The sequence below is a fragment of the Gopherus flavomarginatus genome, chromosome 21 (assembly GCF_025201925.1).
Source record: "Gopherus flavomarginatus isolate rGopFla2 chromosome 21, rGopFla2.mat.asm, whole genome shotgun sequence".
Lineage (NCBI taxonomy): Eukaryota > Metazoa > Chordata > Testudines > Testudinidae > Gopherus > Gopherus flavomarginatus.
Window position 1 is genome coordinate 5,878,151 of NC_066637.1, and position 18,883 is coordinate 5,897,033.

General features: G+C 46.2%; 1 protein-coding gene across 2 annotated transcripts in view; it reads right to left on the minus strand.

The window, feature by feature from the left end:
- Positions 1-495: 495 nt before the first annotated feature.
- The window catches only part of SKI (SKI proto-oncogene), a 138,928-nt gene continuing 120,540 nt past the window's right edge, over positions 496-18,883 (minus strand). Inside the window, exons 2-7 of one of the 2 annotated variants that reach the window (XM_050931747.1) lie at positions 13,360-13,485; positions 12,328-12,443; positions 9,095-9,363; positions 7,846-8,147; positions 4,823-5,053; positions 496-707 (exon numbers count right to left, since the gene is read on the minus strand). In XM_050931747.1, coding sequence (XP_050787704.1) covers positions 519-707; positions 4,823-5,053; positions 7,846-8,147; positions 9,095-9,363; positions 12,328-12,443; positions 13,360-13,485 — 1,233 coding nt within the window. In that variant the 3' untranslated portion in view covers positions 496-518. The remainder of the gene's footprint in view (positions 708-4,822; positions 5,054-7,845; positions 8,148-9,094; positions 9,364-12,327; positions 12,444-13,359; positions 13,486-18,883) is intronic. The other variant, XM_050931748.1, reaches the window with a different exon arrangement.

Consider the following 18,883-nt stretch of genomic DNA (forward strand, 5'->3'; position numbering starts at 1 on the left):
CAAGGGTTGGTTTTTTTTTTAATTTGTTTGTTTTTGCTTTTAAAGGTTCCTTATTAAAAAAAAAAATCTTGTTAATTGTTTTAATACCAAGTCTGTATAATGTAATCATTTTAAATAGCTTATAACAAAAAGTTTGTTGGTTTTTTTTGTTTTACATTCCAAAGTGTTCCAGCAAGCACAAGAACAACATCATAGCACTGCCATGGTTGCTTGCCTTATACTCTGGTTTGAGTTGGACGATGCTGCTTGCTTGAAGTTTGCCAGTAGAAAATTTGCAGTGGACTCAAAAGTATTTAGTTTATAAACACTCTGTGTGGTATAGGCACAGTAAGATGTTGTGCTATATGGATTGAGAAAAGAGGCGTAAGTCAGTGCTTCTGTTGTAAAGAGTAACATTTGCCCTCCAACTACTGATAAAGTCCATATTTATAGATGTGTGCAGCGCAGCACACCCCCAGTCACACATGCACGTACACACACACCCTCCCTTACATGTCATTCTGTTTCTAGATCGGACGTTAGTTCTCAGTGTCGTTTGCTGTGTTCTCACTGCTGGGATGATTGCTTGATTTAGGCCACAGTTGTTCCTGAAGTTCCTTGACCACTTTTTCCAAGTGTTCCCGAGCCTCCCTCTCATGCAGCAGGTCAGCTCGGAGCTGTTCCCTGTCAGCCTCGGCATGCTGAAGCTTAACCTGTAGGTCCTCAATCTAGAGGAAAGGAAATGGAGGGAGGAAAACAGTATTTTGGTTCCATTGTGTCTTTGTATATTCAGAAAAGAACCAGATCATTTCAGACCAATAACACAACACAAGTAATTGATATAGGCTATGAGAACAGTAACGTAACCTCGTGCTGCAGGGGATAAGAGGGTCAATGGCAGGACGAAGAAGGAATGTCATCATTCCTACCCTCCCCCGTACAGCTACTATGTGCATTATGGGAACTGTTTGCCTTCTTGGAAGCACTTCACTATTACAAGACAGGGTGGACCAGTGGTATGGTATGAATCTCAGAACTGTTAGAGAGGGGAAAGACCCAGCAGGTCATTTACTGAAGCCCCACCCAGTGCAGTTCTTATGCCCATGGACTTTTAAGGTAGCAATATGCAGGGATGTAACTGCATGCTAACGTGACTAATTTCCATGTGTTTTAGATGAGTTTATTAGCATGATTCTCCAAAAATGCATTCTGATTGGCCAGCTGGACCTTCAAGCTGGTCACAGCCCCCCAAAAAGGCCAACTGTGATCTCATCTTACAGACAAGCAAGAATCCTTACACTTTTATGGTAAATGGAAGGGACTTTGATGAAGGGAAGACAACACTAGTAATGTAGAGGGGCAGCTAGGTTCAAGGTGTGGGGCTGAAGGAGGAAAGAAGTGACCATCTGAAATTTCCCCTGACTCCAGCCACAGGCTGTAGCTCTTTGAACTACTTTGACAAATTCAGACTGGAAATAAGGCCTAAATTTTTAACATGGAGGATAAATTACCCACTGGAACAATTTATCAAAGGGTGTGGTGGATTCTCCAGCCAGGGAAATTTTTAATAAGATTAAGAGCTCTGCTCTAGCTCAAACAGGAATTACTCTGGAGCAGCACCAAGGCCTGGACTACAGCTGGGGGGGGTCAGACTAGAGGACCACAGTGGTCCCTTCAGGCCTTGGTGTGCTGAGGTAAAAGCTAAACTGGCAGCTGATGAAACTCAGTTTTTGACCAGCACAAGCTGTAAGTGCCTGCTGGGCCATAAAATGATGTTGAAAAGGCAGCTGGGCTTCCCCCATAGCAATCTAGCCAAACAGCCCATGGATCCTTACACAAGAGAGGAAGGGCTGGCACCTTGCAGGCGGGAGGGGTGGGGGGTTGGACTCCAAATCTGGGGCTTGCGACTTATGCTGCAGTGGGAAGATGAACCAACACTCATATTCCAGCATCGGGCATCAGCCTGTGACCATCCTCAGCAATCCCAAACGGTAGGAAGAGCTCAGCTCCTCACCGACTCAGGCCCCATAGTCTGAATGTCTGACTCAGAGTGGCAAGTGCAACTTCCAGCAGGGGTGTAGATGGGGATGAGGACTGTGCTGACTTGTAAACTATAACTTAGCCCAGTGGCAGAGGTAACAGAAAACATCTGCAGCCTCATGTCATTTGCCTTGCCTTCCTGGGGCTGAAACCAGACCTGTCATCAGCAGGTGCAGGATCTTTACACCCACTCTGAATTGGGCCCTCTAGGCTAGGCTACAGGAGTTCAGGGCCCAACTTGCCATGCCTTTCACTAGGAGATTGGCCCCTAACTAACTCTTTTAAATTCCTGTCAACAAGCCCACCCCTGGGTTTATTATGTCTTCACATGCTTGTTTGATGCTAGTTCACAGACTAAATCTGGCAAAAGAACTGTGGTTTCTTTGAAATCAAGAACAAATTATGAAAACACATGCACACATACATTCTCTCGCTCTCCCTCTCTTCCTGTGCAAGTTTGGCAGCTACAAAGTAAGGCACAAGGACAAATAGTGTAAAATTTTCAAAAGCAGTTAAGTGACAAGTCCCACTGACTTTCTATAAAATTTTTAGCCTCTTAAGTGCCTAAGTCACTTTTTTAGCATTAGGCTCCTAAGTTATTTAGTTGCTTTTTGCAAATGTTAGCCCTCATGCTAGAGTCATGTAGCTGAAAACCCCACAACTGGGGGTATTATGGGAGATGGGGAGGGAACAAGTCAAATTTTCATCCAGAGCAAAATAGAAGAGAAGACACACCTGCAGCTCGGCAAAGCTCTATCCTGTAATTAAAGAGTTTAGTTTAGTTTATCTGCATGACCTGATGCCTTGGGTTTTTTTTTTCTTTTTTGCTAAACTGGAAGTCAATTGCAGGTAACGCCCAGTGCAACAGAGCTCAGTCTGGGTATGTTTAGTCTGGACACCTCTTATCAGTGAGACATCCTGAGATGCTAGGGAGGAAGCCCACATCATTTCCTGCTTCTCGTCTCCGGATTAGGCATGTCTCAGAATGGTACAATCAGACCACTCCCCTTCCCGTTATTGAGAACCAGGGTTAGACGAATTTAGGGTGTTGCTTTTTCTTTTTTACTTTGAAAGGCTGCCGTTGTAAGTTTTGGTATTTGGGAAGAATGTGACCTGCAATCCAGCCCCAAATATGTGTGTGTAACAACATGCTACATTAGGTATGAACTAATGTGAATACACCTATGTTGATCCATGACCTAATCCTCTAGTAGGTCAAATGCATGTACTTCTATGGTGTTTGCATAGATGTTACATGTATCTCTGCTCTGTGTAGGCCTACGTCTACCAAAGTTCATTATTAATCCTCCCTCAAACAATGCTAAAACAACATAAAACTGGCTGCTTTCTGGGAGCTTTGGGAGACGGATGGGTGGGTGGGTGGGGGGATATAGGAAGTTAGTGTGGAGAGAGGAACCGTGGCAGGAAGTCAGCTGCTTGGACTGGGACTGAAACCTGCCCCATCTCCCTCCTGCCAGAAACTCCCTGTGATCTAGGCTCTCTCTGACCCATCTCCCTTATTAACCATTTATCAGCCAGACTCTTGGACTGAGAACCAGTGGTGGAGATGGTTCAGCAGAAGGTGGTCAAGGAGGGAGCACGTCTGAATAAGGCTAGAAGGCAGTAAGGGGAGGGAATTGGGGAGAAGGGCTAATTGGGTTTTTTTGGAGAGGGTGAGGTTGCGAGAGGGTTAACAAGGATTATGGGGCCTCATTCTTTTAACTGGGAGGGAATTAAGGGCCAATCAGGTTGTTTCAGTGGGAGAGGAAGGGGAGGGGGGCAGAGCACTGCAGCGGACTCCTCTTGACTGGTGTTTCTCACGGAAATCCAGGAGGCTGCCACTCGGCTCTCAGCTCAGCCAGTTATGCTGGGTCATTTCAGGGGGCTTGGAACAGTGGATGGCCTTGCATTCCACATGCCCTGCAAGACCAAGACACAACAAGGTGACTTAAGGACATACAGCCTGAGCTCTTGGGGCCCGTGGCTTTTGTTTGTGTGAATAAGCTGCTGACTGTTTTGTTAGAAGAGAATCTGGCTGGGGGAAGGTGAGAGGGGGCTGGGGTGCGTGTTTTAATTTAAAAGCTTGAAGTGAAACACTCCTCTTGGCTCACAGCAATAAGCAAAACTCCCTCCCAGTGGTGCAGTCCAGCCATGCAGCCTGAGCTACACCTAGCCTTCTGAATCTGCAGGTGATCACTAGGGAAATCCTGTACGGAAAGTGACTGAAAGCTATGGGACTTTGCCGAATACTCTCACTAGATGAAATCACCCCTGTGCAGAGGGACAGCACGTGGCCCATGGGGCTCAACGTGGACTGCAATGGTACTAAACACAGTGCCGGCTCCCTGCACAGGGTGAATTTCACCTGGAAGAAATATTCTTGGCACTGCCTCTAGTTAAAGGCCTGAGTTACCAAGTTTGGCTGTGTGACCTTCCTCAGACCTGGGGAGCGTTTGCAGAGGGCCCAACTCCGGAGAAGGAAAGATGGACTTGTGCATAAAGTGCTGCACTGGGCCTCGAGAGTTGGGTCCATCTCTGCTCTGTCAGACGCTCCCTATGTGACCCTGACAAGTCACCTCTTTGTGCCTCAGTTCCCCATCTGTAAAATGGGAGAAAATTCTTCCCTACGTCTCAGGATGGCCCAAATACTACAGAGGGGCCATGTAGATACCTAGACAGGCAGAGAATATCCCTACTGGAGTCAAGGGGCATACAGGCTGAAGAAGGATGGCACTGACTAACCCTAGAAAGTGGACAGCAGGGAAGCTTGTATGCCAAGCAGCTCTCAAAGGCCTGGCCTTACCTGGGCAGAGTACTTGGCCCGCAGCCTGCCCGCTTCACATCCTTTGTCACACACCCGGATCTGCCTGGCTTGCTCCAGTTCCCGCTTTAGTCGTATCCGCGACTCATTGGCTTCTTTCATTTTCTTCTCGTTCTCAGCTCTAAGACGTTCGATCTCTTTCCTCAAGTTGCGCTTTGCCTCGGTTGCCTCTCTCAGCTTCTCCTTCTTAGCCACACGCAGGAACTCCAGCTCCTGGAAGGCGCAAACAGTTACAGAGTGCCACAGGAACAGGTGCAGCACGTACAAGATTACAGCAAGGAACTGGGCTCAAAAAAAGAATGAGATAAGCTCATGGAGGTTAGGTCCATCAATGGCTATTAGCCAAGATGCTCAGAGATGCAGCCCCATACTCTGGGTTTCCCTAAACCTCTGACTGCCAGAAGCTGAGACTGGATGATGGGATGGGTCACTCACTATTTGCCCTGGTCTGTTCATTGCCTGTGAAGCACCTGGCACTGGCCACTGTCAGAAGACAGGGTTAGAGGGACTGTAGGTCTGCTCATATGTTCTTAAGTGACACTGGAAAGGAGAAATGGATCTAAACCAAACCCTGAGATTCAAACACCACTGCATTTATTTTTTATTTTATTTTATTTTATTTGGGGGGCGGGGGAGGGAAGAAAAGGAGGCTGAAATCTGAACTTGGTTCCAAATTTTGCAAATGACCTAATCCTTCTAGTGGGCAGAATGAAAGTCCTGGGCCCAAGGAACCCAAAAACTCAGGACTTTTAAAAAGCCAGGCTTGATCCAAATTTCTCATCTTACTGTCAAGCAAAATGGCTGTCACTGTCTAATGCTGAATGAAGATGAATTGGAGTTCACTCTTTTGGTGCATTCACTGTTAGTGCTGAATGCTGTACTGGCTGAAAACAACTTTCAGAGAGAAGGATCAAATGAGATAACTCTAATGGCTGCCCTTTATCTGCAGACACGAACTTGAGTCTGCACAAAATGAGGACAATGCAGCCCGTGAGTGCCACTTCTGAAGGGCAAAGCTGGCCAAGAGGCTTTCTACAGCTGTTGCAATCGAGCAACACGCAACTCCATCACAGCTGGTCAGGAAGAGACATATGATGAATGTGAAAATAAGTTACTTATTTTTAATTTCTAACATTAAGCAGCTCTGTTGTATTATCTATGTTTGCGTGCAGTCCTCGGGCTACTGCCAAGTAGCCAACGGAACCTGCTACGGTTAGGAAACCCCTGCAGTAAAAGCGAAGGTAAATCCACCTCCGCTTCATTCAGAAAATGTTTCCCTTCCTGCCATCGAAGTTCTTAGCATGAATGACTAGCATGAAAACTCTCACCCAAGCGAGAGCTGTGAAATCAAATTAAACCAGAGGGAAATGAAAGGGAACAAACGGAGAGGAAAAGGCTAACTGGTAGTTTATGGACACATGCCCACGTTCATGTATCACATGCTTTTCAAATTACAAATATTCTAATCTTAATGCCATGCTTATACATCAATTACTTATGTTTCTCTTTGCAAAAATTGGCTGTGATCTGGCTTTTTAAAGGGTTAAATTAAACGAACTATGGCACATGACTCCTCCCACCCCCTCCCAGAAGCTGGACTTCCTCTCTGTCAGAGGCAAACCCTCACAGCAACTGTGTCTCTGGTAAGTAACACACTGCATTCGGGTCATGGGAAATTCACTCATTTGACAATCTCACTTCCCAGCCAGGCCATTGTTAGCTCAACCTCGACATGGGGGGCGCACATGCACGTACGTCCTAGCTCCGTGGAATCGGAAACCCAGAGCTGCCAAAATGGAAACTGAGGGTCAGACGCCATCCTCTCTCCCGGTCTGACACACTCCTTTGCTTGATTAATCCTGTAAAGCTCAACTTGGGTTCAGCACCTGTTTTACGTAAATGAGGTTTGCTTTTTTATATTATACATAGCTGGCTTCAATGAAACACAAGGAAATCGAGTGGCTTGCCCCTAGGGCGCACACAGTGAGTGAGCAGCTCTGGCTGACAGAAAGCGCTGGACCTCCCTTCCCCTGGAAGCTGATCTTGCAACCTGTGATATCGAAGACTTCCTTACAGGAGCAGTATATTGTGTGAGAGAACGGGCTGCAAATCTGGAGGAGGAGTCAATGCCAGGAGTCAATGCCAACTGGTTGGGCAGACTAATGGAGGAGTCAATGCCAACTGGTTGGGCAGACTTTGGTTCAAATATGAATCAGGTTCACCCAGGCACCTTCCTCCTACTACGGGAACTGTGATAAAACACCTAGGTTCTAATATTGCTTTGTCTTGGTGCAAAGCCTTAGTGCAAACAAATATGAGCCACTGGCCCCCCAAACCTGGCACTTATTGGCTGACAGGAATGTGTGTGCCTGCTTTTGGCAAACAGCAAGAGGGTCTCTGCTACCAGCCCTCTATGCTAAAAATTAACACAACGCTCATTGTTACAGACAATATCCCTGCTCCATTGAACTGGGGGTACAATACCACCTAGTTATGCTTCATATGCAGTATCCTACGAGGAGGTTGCACCCTGGTTACTAGCACACAAATGTAGATAATTACTACAGACTGGCAATCTCAACTCCCCCCGCCCCCCAGCGTGCTGACGCCACCCCATGCCCTGCAGAGATGTGCCTGGGTTGGACAATGGGGAAATTTTACATGCTTCCTAACAGACAAAAGCTCTCAATAGGCCCCTCTTTGAGGAGAGAAACGTGAACAGGCTGGGCCTGGCGAGCTTCTCAAAGGGAAACAGGGAAGTGGTTTCGTTTTGGTTAAAAATTTGGGATTCTCTCTTAAACAGGGGCAGGTGGCCATGTGATACATAGCCAAAGCTCCCATATGCCATGCATTGGCCCTTTTCTGTTCAGAACCAGAACTCCAGGGAATGCTGCTAGCATTCTGGGAAGAGAGGTGAATTATTTTCAACGCGAGACTAGCCAACTGGTTCCCTTTGGAGGTGAATATGCAGACAGTGACAACAGGAAGCTGTTGTCCATCATTACCTGGTGCAGGCTTCGTTTAGCCTGCAAGGCAGCATTTAGCTTCTCCTCCTGCTTCACTCTCATTTTAACCACTTCATGGAGGAATTTCTCTTTGGCTTCTTTAGTATCCAGGCCACTGTCCAGGGCCTGCCTTAGATGCTCCAGTTCAGCTTCCAATCCGCTGCTGTGAGACTCAGCATGGGTGGCAACTTCAAAAGAGTTGCTGACAGTGGCCATGGTTTGCATGCCAGGTGAGCTCATGTCCTTCGCAGAGCTGGATGAAGTAAAGGATGGGGAGGAGAGCGAGGACAGGGATGAGGTGACTGAAACAAACAAACAAAATCCTGAGGTTAACAAATGTTCACAGCAACGTAAGTTAGAATGGGATGAGACCCTTTAAAAAGGAGAAGCCACACAACAGATAATCTTACAAACAGGAGAAAGGAAAGAAACGTTTTATGCCTTGACGTAAGATGGAAATATAGATCTAAGCAATGCACAGGGCTGCAAGGCTCCCATCAAACCCAGTGGAAGTTTCGTCTGAGCACAGACTTTGGGATTCAGCCCACTGAGCTCACTGGCTGCATGCAAACTCTCTGCACTCTCCATCTGGAGAACATTTCCAGTTCTTTGGGGAAGAACTGGACAGGGATATCCCACTAGTCTTGGTGGGTGAAATTCACTGTGTGCAGAGATGCAGCACCAACCCTGTGCACTGCTTAAGGGCTGATCCTACCCTCGCTGAAGTTAAACCATCACAACAGGGCTGAAGTGGGACTTAGGTAATACATAAGTATGTGTTGATTCCTGGAATTTGAAAATGGACCACTTAGGGACACATTTTCCCTCTGAAATAAAACTGTTTGTGTGTGCACAAACCACCATTTGCATGGGAAAAATAGCTGACTGCACATGCAAATCCCAGGGCAGACTTTTTTGACACCAGAGGGCATGGGATGTACAGTATACTCATTTGCATGTGCGTTCACCCATTTTAATGCAAGTGTGAGATTTTGTGGCTGCATCTAAGCGTGTGCTTTTCTGTGAGTGTGCACCGGGGGTGTCCTTCAGTGAAAATTTCACTTGTGACTTGTGCCTCTGTTTCTCACTATTATTTAAGGCTGGGATTTTCAGAGGGGCCTCGGGGAGTTGGGTATTTAGATCATATTAGGCGCTCAACTCCCATTGGAGTTTAACTTCCTTCGACTCCTCTGGAAAACCAAACCCCAAAATTATTTCAGAAAAAAAAAAATAAAGGCAGGTAACTCACACTTACATTCCTCCCGGGTTTCTACTTCAATCTCTGCTTCTGACTCTTTGTCCTCTTCGGTAGCAGTGACAGTGGTCACTGTGTCCGGGACTGCTGGGTTGTCTGTAGTCAGCTTCCTTTTCCGTGGCTGGACTGGGCTGCTCATTGGCTCACTGCTCCGTGACACCACTGTGGCACATGGGGAATTGCTTATAATCTTCTGCTGAGCAGGAGGGGCAAGAGCCACGTTGGGGGCCACAGCATTCTCGAAACTTTTGTAGGAGTAAAAACTGTTTGGGAAGGGGGAGACAAAAGAAAAAGGCAAAATATTCAGTCCCATTCTTGCCTTCAAAATGCCTCCTAACTAGCATCTTAGACTGAAAAACACCAGATCCTCCACTGGTGTAACTCAGCAGAACTGCATTGATTGCAACCCTGATTTACACTAGCTGAGAATCTGGCCCTATGATCTCCACCCATTAAGTGCTCCATGCTCTTATAAGTGCAAGGAGGATTTAGACATGTAACCTCCACTCAGTTCAACAGGAATTACAGGTTAAATAGTGTGAACATGGAAGAGACCAGAGTGTCAAGTCTCCTGTATGTTAAATGCTGTTTCTATATTTCTGTCTCTGGACTTTTATGGATTCTTCCAAGATATGGTGCTTTTACATCTAACCACCCACAATTGCCTTCCAACGTTTGAGATTGCACAGCCTGGAGAAAAGCCAATAGAGTGCCAACAAAATTCTGTAGTGCATAATTAATTTTTGCAGATCACATGTATGCGAATGCGTATATATTATATTACATTCAATGAACTATGTTAAAAGAACATTAAGATTGCAATGTCAAGCACTCAAAATGTTGGTAAGGTTGCCGATGGAGCCTTAATTCAGACCCCTTGCAATTATGCAGTGAGAAACAATCTTTAATTATATGTTAAAGTCTCTACCAAGCATGTGCAAACTAAGATTTTTCAGAGGCTTATAACTGCCAAATTTGGATGAATTTTTGCAGGGACAGCAAGACACATGCTTGAAACCAGGGTGACTACCCAGCCAAATTCCAAGTGCTTTTTTCAAAGCACAGAGTGCTGGAGTGTCTTAAAAAAAAATTCTTAACAACCATTTTGTTAACAGGAGCAAAATATTGTATTTCCCCCAGTCTCTTCTCAGAAAGTTCCTGTTTCCTAACTTTTCCAAAAAATTCAGTCTGAGGCAGACAACTGGCATGAAAGTTGTCAACCTGAGCAGTTCAAGTTTGGCAAAGTTCTAAATAACTAAAAACAGGGACTTATAATGAAACGTGTCAGGCAATTTCAAGTAAGGGCAGCGCTACCACCACTGCCTAGACAAGGACTGATTCTGATCATGCTTGCACCAGTGTAAATCAGGAGTAACTACTACACTTGTATGAAAACGAATGTGAGAGCAGAATCAGGTCCATAACAGCAGCTTTCCAACGATGGCTGTCAAAGCCTCAGCTGCATAATTTGTACATGCAAAAGCAAGTTTTCGTGTACAAGGTGGGTACACATGCAAATAGGGTATACATTTATATACACTGTGCACAACCACAGATTGCAGTCACAACTTCAACACTCTCTGAAAATCTGGACCTCCAGGTGTCAATGGAGATTTCCATGGGCAGCCCCTGTTGCAGTTACAGCCAAACCAACATTCATATATAGATATGCACGCAGACTCACATGGATCTGAGCATGTTTGTACATGTACAGACCCTTCTGTATTCCAAAAAATGAGAGAACTGTACAGAAGGGAGGGGAAAAACAACTGAAATAAAAATCTAAGCAACCAGGTTGGAATGACCACTAAGGCACTGGGGGATCTGCTGAAAGGAGAGGGGGTGGCAGGGCTAGCTAAGAAAAGCTGTTGAAACCTCCCTAAAAATAACAGGGGTAGAATGGGGGGCCTGGGAGACATAAATCATCGACTGATACAGGGGGACAGAATGTTTAAAGCCAGAAGGATGGGAGCAATGGGAAGGATGCTGGAGACCTGAGGTCTGTTCCCAGCTCTGCCCCTGATAAGCTGACTTGTTCAGCATCTTAGTTTCCTCTCCCACTTGTTTTTCTTATCTATTTAGATAGTGGGCTCTTTGGGGCAGGGATTCTTCTCTGTGGATGTTCAGCACCAAGCACAATGGGGCTCCAATCTCTGGTGCTGCTGTAATAATAATAATAATAATCAAGAAAGCAGCAACAGGCAGGGCTTTGGAAGTCAATTCAGTTCATTCCCATAACAATCAGAAGGCCTGTTAATTTCTGAAATACTAGTACATTCACTAAAACGGGTTTAGAACAGTGTGTGTTAGGAAGTACGAAATCAAGATGTCCGGAAGGACAAACCAAACTGATGCCATGAGCCGGAATTTGAGTATTACTAGGGATAGTTGTCTCGGTATATTTCAACAGCGCCTGCCAAAGGGACAAGATTGTAGAGACAGTAAATTTAACAGATGGATACAGTACATGGATAGTGGCTCGAGTGCCTTAAAAAGAATAACTTAAGGGCATGTGAAATGAGCTGTATAGAATGAGGAACAGCAAATGCAGCAGGAGTGGATGCTTCCATGCACCATCTTGCCCAGGGTGTCTCAACCCTGATCTCATGAAACCACTGGTATTGGCCAAGAGGATAGTTTGGGCTCCAAGGCCCATTCAATCCAGGGCATGTCTGCTGAGCCTGCCAACTAGGGAGTCAATGTGTCAGCTCTGGCAGTGGTTTGGTGACAGGGGCACCTGTGTGCTACTGACCTGGGAGGAGACAACTTGAGAGATTTCACAGGGGGCCACCAAAGAGCTGTCTGGTGATAACAACTGGTCCCTACCAACTTGGAGCAGATGCCACCCATCATCCTAGAAGTTGATGGCCAAGCCATCTTTAAACAGCAGATGGGCAAAACTCTAGATCAACTGCACAAAATGCTTGTCTCTTTGCACCACTGAACTAGCAATGATGCATGGACAGATCCTTCATTTCGCAATCTTCTGAGGCACGTTTCACTCAAGAAAACTGAATTACTGTATGTACAAATACTGCCACTTTCTTGTTTTCCCTCCCCAGAATCACTTAAAACTGCGGCTGCAAATGCTTTCACTGCACTGCCAGCACATTGACTTGAACCAAACAACACAGCCACTCATATCAGTGCAAGGAAACACCTGCAAAGGGGCTTGCTGTCATATCAAATTGATTCTCCCTTCCACCCCATAGCTCAAGTCTTCTTACCTGTCTCGGATCAGTATGGGAAGATGTGTTGAGAGATCTTTCTCGTTTGCTGAAACAGCAGGGGACCAAGGCCGGAAAGCAGAGAGGCGTTGACGGGGATGGACACAACCAATACTCTGCAAGGGAGGGAAGGAAAGAAAGGAAGAGAAAAATAAACAAAAATTGGTCACCACTGAGTATATCTTTCAAAAGTATAAACTGCAAAGGAAAGTTATTGACGTGTGTGTGTGTGTGTGTGTGTGTGTGTGTGTGTGTGTGTGTGTGTGTGTGTGTGTGTGTGTGTGTGTGTGTGTGTGTGTGTGTGTGTGTGTGTGTGTGTGTGCGCGCTTGGGTTCTGTTGTCTCTAACACAATTCCCCAACTGGGTCGGCTTTCTGGACCTAACTGCTTAGTGCTTTTCACTGGAAGAGCCAACTTGGATTAGATTTAAAATCCCGTTCAGTTGTTGCTTGCCAACAAATAATATGTGGTTTGCAAGAGACCACCTGGGACTCCAGGGCCTTTCAGGATTCTCATACCTCTGAGGCATTGAGAAACTGCTTATTTCATCCCACAGCCACACTGCCAATGCTCACTGAGAGTCGGCAGGAGAAGGGGAAGGGCAGAGTAATTCACTATTCATCAGGGAAAGATGGAAAACATCTTTCATTTAGGCTAGGTCTACACTAGTGGAGGGGTCGACCTAAGATATGCAACTTCAGCTACACGAATAGCATAACTGAAGTTGGCGTATCTTAGGTCGACTTACCCGGCAGAGTCGACCGCTGCCACTCCCCCGTTGACTCCACTTCCGCTTCTCACCACGTGGAGTTCCGGAGTTAATGGCAGAGTGATCGGGGATCGATTTTATCGCTTCTACACTAGACGTGATAAATCGATCCCCGATAGATCGAGCACGTAGATGTACCCTTAGAGAGCATGGGCCAAAGCCATCCTTGGTGTTGTTCCATTGGCTTCAAAGGAGGGACACCAAGCACAAATTTCCTCCCACCAATCTACTTTAAACAAGGCAAGTGTATTACTTAAGAGTCACCTTATTGGATGAACCAGACAAGGATCGTAACCAACTGGACTGCTTTTCCTTCTCGGCAGAAGTTGGAGACTGGGAAGCAGAGTCATCAGTTTTGGGCTTTTTGGAAGCAGGAGGATCTGAAGGGATCTGAAAGGAAGAGGGGGAGAGGAAGCTAAGATCTAATAATTGTTCTTTTCAGAGTCAGTTTAGTGCCAGAATAAAAGGTGATTTTAAAACAAATATTGATCTTTTCCCACCATCCCTTGAACAGATCTATCATTTCATGACGCAAATGGAAGAGACAAAGGGACAGAGACCAATATATTCCACAACACAACACTAGCTTCATTCATTCATTAAAGCATAAATGGGAAGACACAAAGTTACAATACAAGGGCTAAAATGAAGCCTAAATATAATTGAGCTATTCACACTGTGCTGCTAAGCAGTATCTGCCTTTTTTATTATTATTATTGTATGCAGAAAGGTAAATTTTAATGTGGTTTCTGAATTGGAAAGATTATTTTAAATGAGAACAGAGCAGACTTTGTTATTCTGTTTGCAATGGTTGTTATGCCGATGACTTCACTACCTCACAGCTGCAGTGGATTCTGGGGGCGCTGCCAAGAGCTGCTTTGCCTTTTCCACAAGTGCCTCAGCTTTGCCTATAAATCACCCTCAAGCATAAAATAGTCCTTTGGCAGGCAGGACCCCTTTCCTTCAACACCACGAAGAAATAAAATTCCTACAGTCCCAGTGTGGCTTGCAAAAAAAATTGGTAACTACTGGTTTCACTGGTACGCTGGGGATACCAGACTGAGGCGCCGCCAGCACAAACAAGGCTAGCGGACGGGATCTGGACCTCATTCTGCATGAAGAGTACAAATAATAAAACAAGAACACACCAACTTTCTTTCTTTGAGTTGGAAAACTCACTGCTTTTCCATATTGCTGTCCAACAGGGCTTTTATTGAGATGGCAGCACAATATGGCAATAACCAGTAATAATCCTAATACCGTATGTTTAGACAGAGCTTTTCCATCCCACCACTGCGAAGTATTATACAAAAGCACGTAAGTATCCACCGTCTCTGTTTTATAAATGAGGAAACTGTGGGACAGACAAGTTTTAAGGGCAAGACCTTCACAAGTGTCTACTGATTCTGGGTGTCCAACCTGAGGCCCCTTAAAGAGGCCTGTTGCTCAGCATTATCTGAAAATCAGGCTCCTTTAAGGTATCTCAAGTTGAACACTCAAAACTGAGTCACCCAAAGCCACTATCCTTGGAAATTATACTCTGCGTGATTTACCCAATTTTCAGAAAGGGAGTTTCAGGCAGAACTGAGATTCAAACTCCCTTCTCCAGATGCCCAGCCCAGTCCAATACACTATACACTCTGCTCACAGCAAATCCTGGAGCTGGATGCCATACAAAAACACAGCCCCTTTGCCAGCCTTAATTTGGAAGGAACTCTGACATCCAGTCCATGGTCAATCTGCTGCTTTTATGGCTGGCAGAGCTGTGGGTCAAGCCAATCAGTCCCTAGTTAATCTGGCAGCCTGCGCTGCTAGGACGCTTGTGGTCTTTTACAGCCCGATTCGCGTTTTAACGATCGAACCCGGCACAGATCTCTTACTACAGCATTCTAAGGCGAGCCAGAATCTGGGGCGCCTTCCCATACATAGCAGATGAAGCAGAGCGCGTGCGTGAGTAACCGCGAGTGCAAAATTAGCCCATGCCAGTGTCAGTGGATTTGCAAGAGCCTCTTTTGGCTCAGCGTCAGCCTTTTATTTCTTTGGGCTGACTCTGGAAGTGGCTGTTCCACAGCCCCTCCTCCCTCACCGGCTAGAAGGGGGCACTTTGGAATGCCTTCTGCGGAAAGCACAGGGCAGCAGGTTGGGGAAAGGTTCCTTTCTGCTGTCAGAGATGCCGTCTGTGGAGATGCAGTGACAGCATCAGAATGGTATTTGGCAGGCGAGGCGGCTCCCAGCCCTATCCACCGGGGATGGTGAGCAATGTGGGGCGGGGAGAAGTAGGGGCCTGGAATGAAAAAGGCAACAGGTGGCAAGACTCAGCATGGAGACCAGTCCTCCCCACCCCATCACTGCTACCCTACTCAGCTGCAGGAGAACATTCTGCTCAGGCAGGATGGAGGACAGCCATCCTGTGCCCTGTCCTGCGCACACATGGATAGCGCCGTAATGGGCTTGAACTGGGGGGGCCGGTGTAAAAACAAACAGCTTTTGGGGAACAGAGAGGAAAGTGTCAAGTCTTAAAGGGGCGTGAGAAAAGATATTTAAATAGAATCACCTCATTTGCATTTTCAACCGACACCATGTCTCCTTTTTTCTTCTCCACCTTCCTCCCTTTTTCCCTCTAATCAAGGCTGACATCCAAGGCAGAGGGGGAGCCTGAGCTGCACAATATAGGAGCAGTCAAGCAAAACAATCCATGCCCCTTGCTGCCAGTGGTTAGCGCTGTTCTGTTCCTGTGCACCAAAGCCGTGATGGGAAAGCCCCCCACCCTCCACCGAAGAGAGGAAAAACAGCTGCTGACAGCCCCTGTAGATTGTTCTAAATGAAGCAACATCATCTCCCACCATGTGGTGCTAGCATTCCTGCGAATCAGGCTTGGCTTGTGCGCCGGGCACTGGGCTGTGACTTGGAAGCCCTGCAGTCTATTGCACACCCCAAGCTGCTGTCACTTCACCTCCCACTGCCTTGTTTCCCCTTCCACCCTTGATCTCTCTTGTCTACTTGGATTATTAGCTCTTCAGAGCAGGGTCTGCCCAATCAGAGCTATGGGGTGCTACTCTTAACGCTGCTAATAATAATTGCTTTCTCACCCTCTGTGAATAATAATGAATCAAGAACCAGGGCTGTTCATGAAGAAGTGGGGGTAATGCTTTGAAATCCAAAAAGCAGTGGGTCGCTCTTTGCCCTGTCACACATGCCATTTGGTTACCCTTCTCGTTACATTCATATCTGTCTGGGCAGCCATGGAAAATATTTTTTCCCTCCTCACTGAGCTGCAGCAGCTATGCCATAAATCCACCAAAGGCTCATGTTCTACAGGTGTCAAGAGTGGTCAGCTAGTGACGAATAGGTCCAGCAGAGCCGTCATGCAGGCAGCCAATGAGAAAGCATTATCACATGCCTCTCATCCAAGCATGACTTTTGCTTTGCAAAGCAGAGTCTGCTGATGAAATAGGCAGAATTTGATCTTCCTACCACAAGGGAGTGTGAACAACAGCTCAAAAAAAATCAGGGCTGAGGCGGTGGAAGATTACAAGAAAGGAAAAGAAACATACTCTAGTAGTCTGGACACTGAAATGCAAAAATATGACAAGGCATGTAGTAGAACTCCTCCTTCCACATGATTCACTGGATATACACCAGGCTAGGACAGGCTCTCAGCTGGTAATAAGTAAAACTGACTAAAGTACCACTCTGTCGCTTTCATCGTGGGCAAAGTAGCCAGTATGGGGGAGGCACGGTAGATCGTATCTGGATGAAAATTCTTTTATTTCCATCCAAATATATACACGTACACACTTATAAATAAAATATTAACACAGGTGGCATTTAACGGGGCACTAAAGGATGCTTTTCACATTCTTATAAATGACCTCCCTCGCCCCGCCGATGTATGCAATAAACTCCTAGAAGCTTGAAACAGAAATAGATGTTTCCTTAACCTTATTCCCCTTTGCTTGTGTTGCTCAAGAACAATGGTTTGTTATTGTATAGCTCCGCATAAGCACTTGGGCTTTTCATGATGGTTTGTTGTGGTAAGGTACCTCGTAAAGCCTAGAGCTATGCAAAGTGGCTTGTTATTGTAGAGTTGCTCAATAGCACTGGTATAAGCCGTCTCTTGTTATAGGGGAGTTTAGGGGCACTGTGGCATTTGCTTTGGTAAGGCTAAACACATAGAAAAGTTTATATGGAGCCTAACGAAAAACACAGAAGTGAGATTTTAGGCCTGTTAAACATGATGGCATCCCTTTAAAGTCACCCTGGTATTAATCAGGCTAGTCTGGATTTTGGCCAAATGAGATCACATTTGACATGTCATGCTAGCTCGATTAGATATTGTATTATCAAAGCATGAGATCAGTGGAGATGACCTTTACCCGCTGCTTCTCAGAAACACACCCCTCTCCCTTCCGAATGCTAAATAATAATACTAAAACAAGCAGGCCGGGAGTTAACTAGCAAGCCCGGCCTGGCCCCTAAAAGGTCCTTTTCAGTCCAACACAGAGTGAAAATTGGGCTCTCAGAATAAGACACTTTCAAGCCACTCAAGAGGGGGGTCATTCCTGGGGTATTCTCTCTGGGATCAGTTTCCTCTCTAGCATCTGGGCTGAGTGGACAATTCTTGTTCTCCGGGCTCCTCTCTTCCCCGAGGGTTTCTCTTGAGCACAAAGGGTCTGAGGGGGGGTCTGTGTGTTTGTGTGTCTGCCTAAGCCCCCTGTAATGTGAACAGCTATCCACTATGGGATATGCTCAGATGCTACAGACAAAGCAGTGTCCTTATGTGGAAGAGGAGAGCAACAGAATGGGACAAAGTCTCTGGGAGCACCTTTTGCAATTTGACCCTATACTCAACAAGCCAACAACAAGCAAACATGCCTGTTTCCCAGGTCTCTGAAACCAGACAGCGCCCCAAACCCAACCTCTGCAAACACCCAAGGGATCTGTTCAGAAGCCTGTGCTTCATTCTGGCCCCTCACTCTAGTAATGCTATTGATTTACACTGGTGCAAACGAGAGCAGAATTGGGCCCATTTGCCTAATAGGAGCAGGAAACTTTAGGTGGAGAGTGGTGGGCAGGTGGGTGCGAAGATATTTTAAGGTAGCTACCCAAAACAGATTGCTTAGAGCATGTGGGAACATGAGGGTCCCTGGCTAGAAACATAGAAACTTCTGTACCAGATCACAGCAGTGGTCCACCTAATCCGGTCTCCTCTCTCTGATAGCATCCACCAGCAGATGCTTCGCGGGAAGGTACGGGAAACCTCGTAGACATTTAACAGATGGGTATTAATGGGTGATGCGACCCAAAGTGAAGGTTGGTTTCAGTTTCAGGATGATGCAGATTGGGATTTGCAGGGGTGCACCTGCTTCAAGGAGATCCAATTGAGAAGCAGCCCCCAAAAAGGAAGAGACCCAATTCTCCAGTTCCAATTCAGCTAAATCTAATCCTGACCCAGAACTCCCCAAAAGCCGACTGCAGTTAAAATGGAGGCAACGCCTGCACATTACACTGGGGTTTTAATCCTTCCCAAGATGGGTGTGAATGCAGCGCCCCCACAGCAGGGGGTAAAGCAAGTGAAAAAAGAAAAACTCCAGGGTTTTGCTCTTTGAGTTCAGTGATGCAGGGCAAGCCAGGCCACGATGGCTATTATTGTAGCTTTGAGAATATCTGACAGGCTGGAAGCAGGTGCAGTGACCCACACTGCATGGGGTTACAGATTCATCTTTGCATAGAAATCAGATAGCTAAAGGGACAGAGCACGTTCTGTGCGGAGACTCTCATTAGGCCA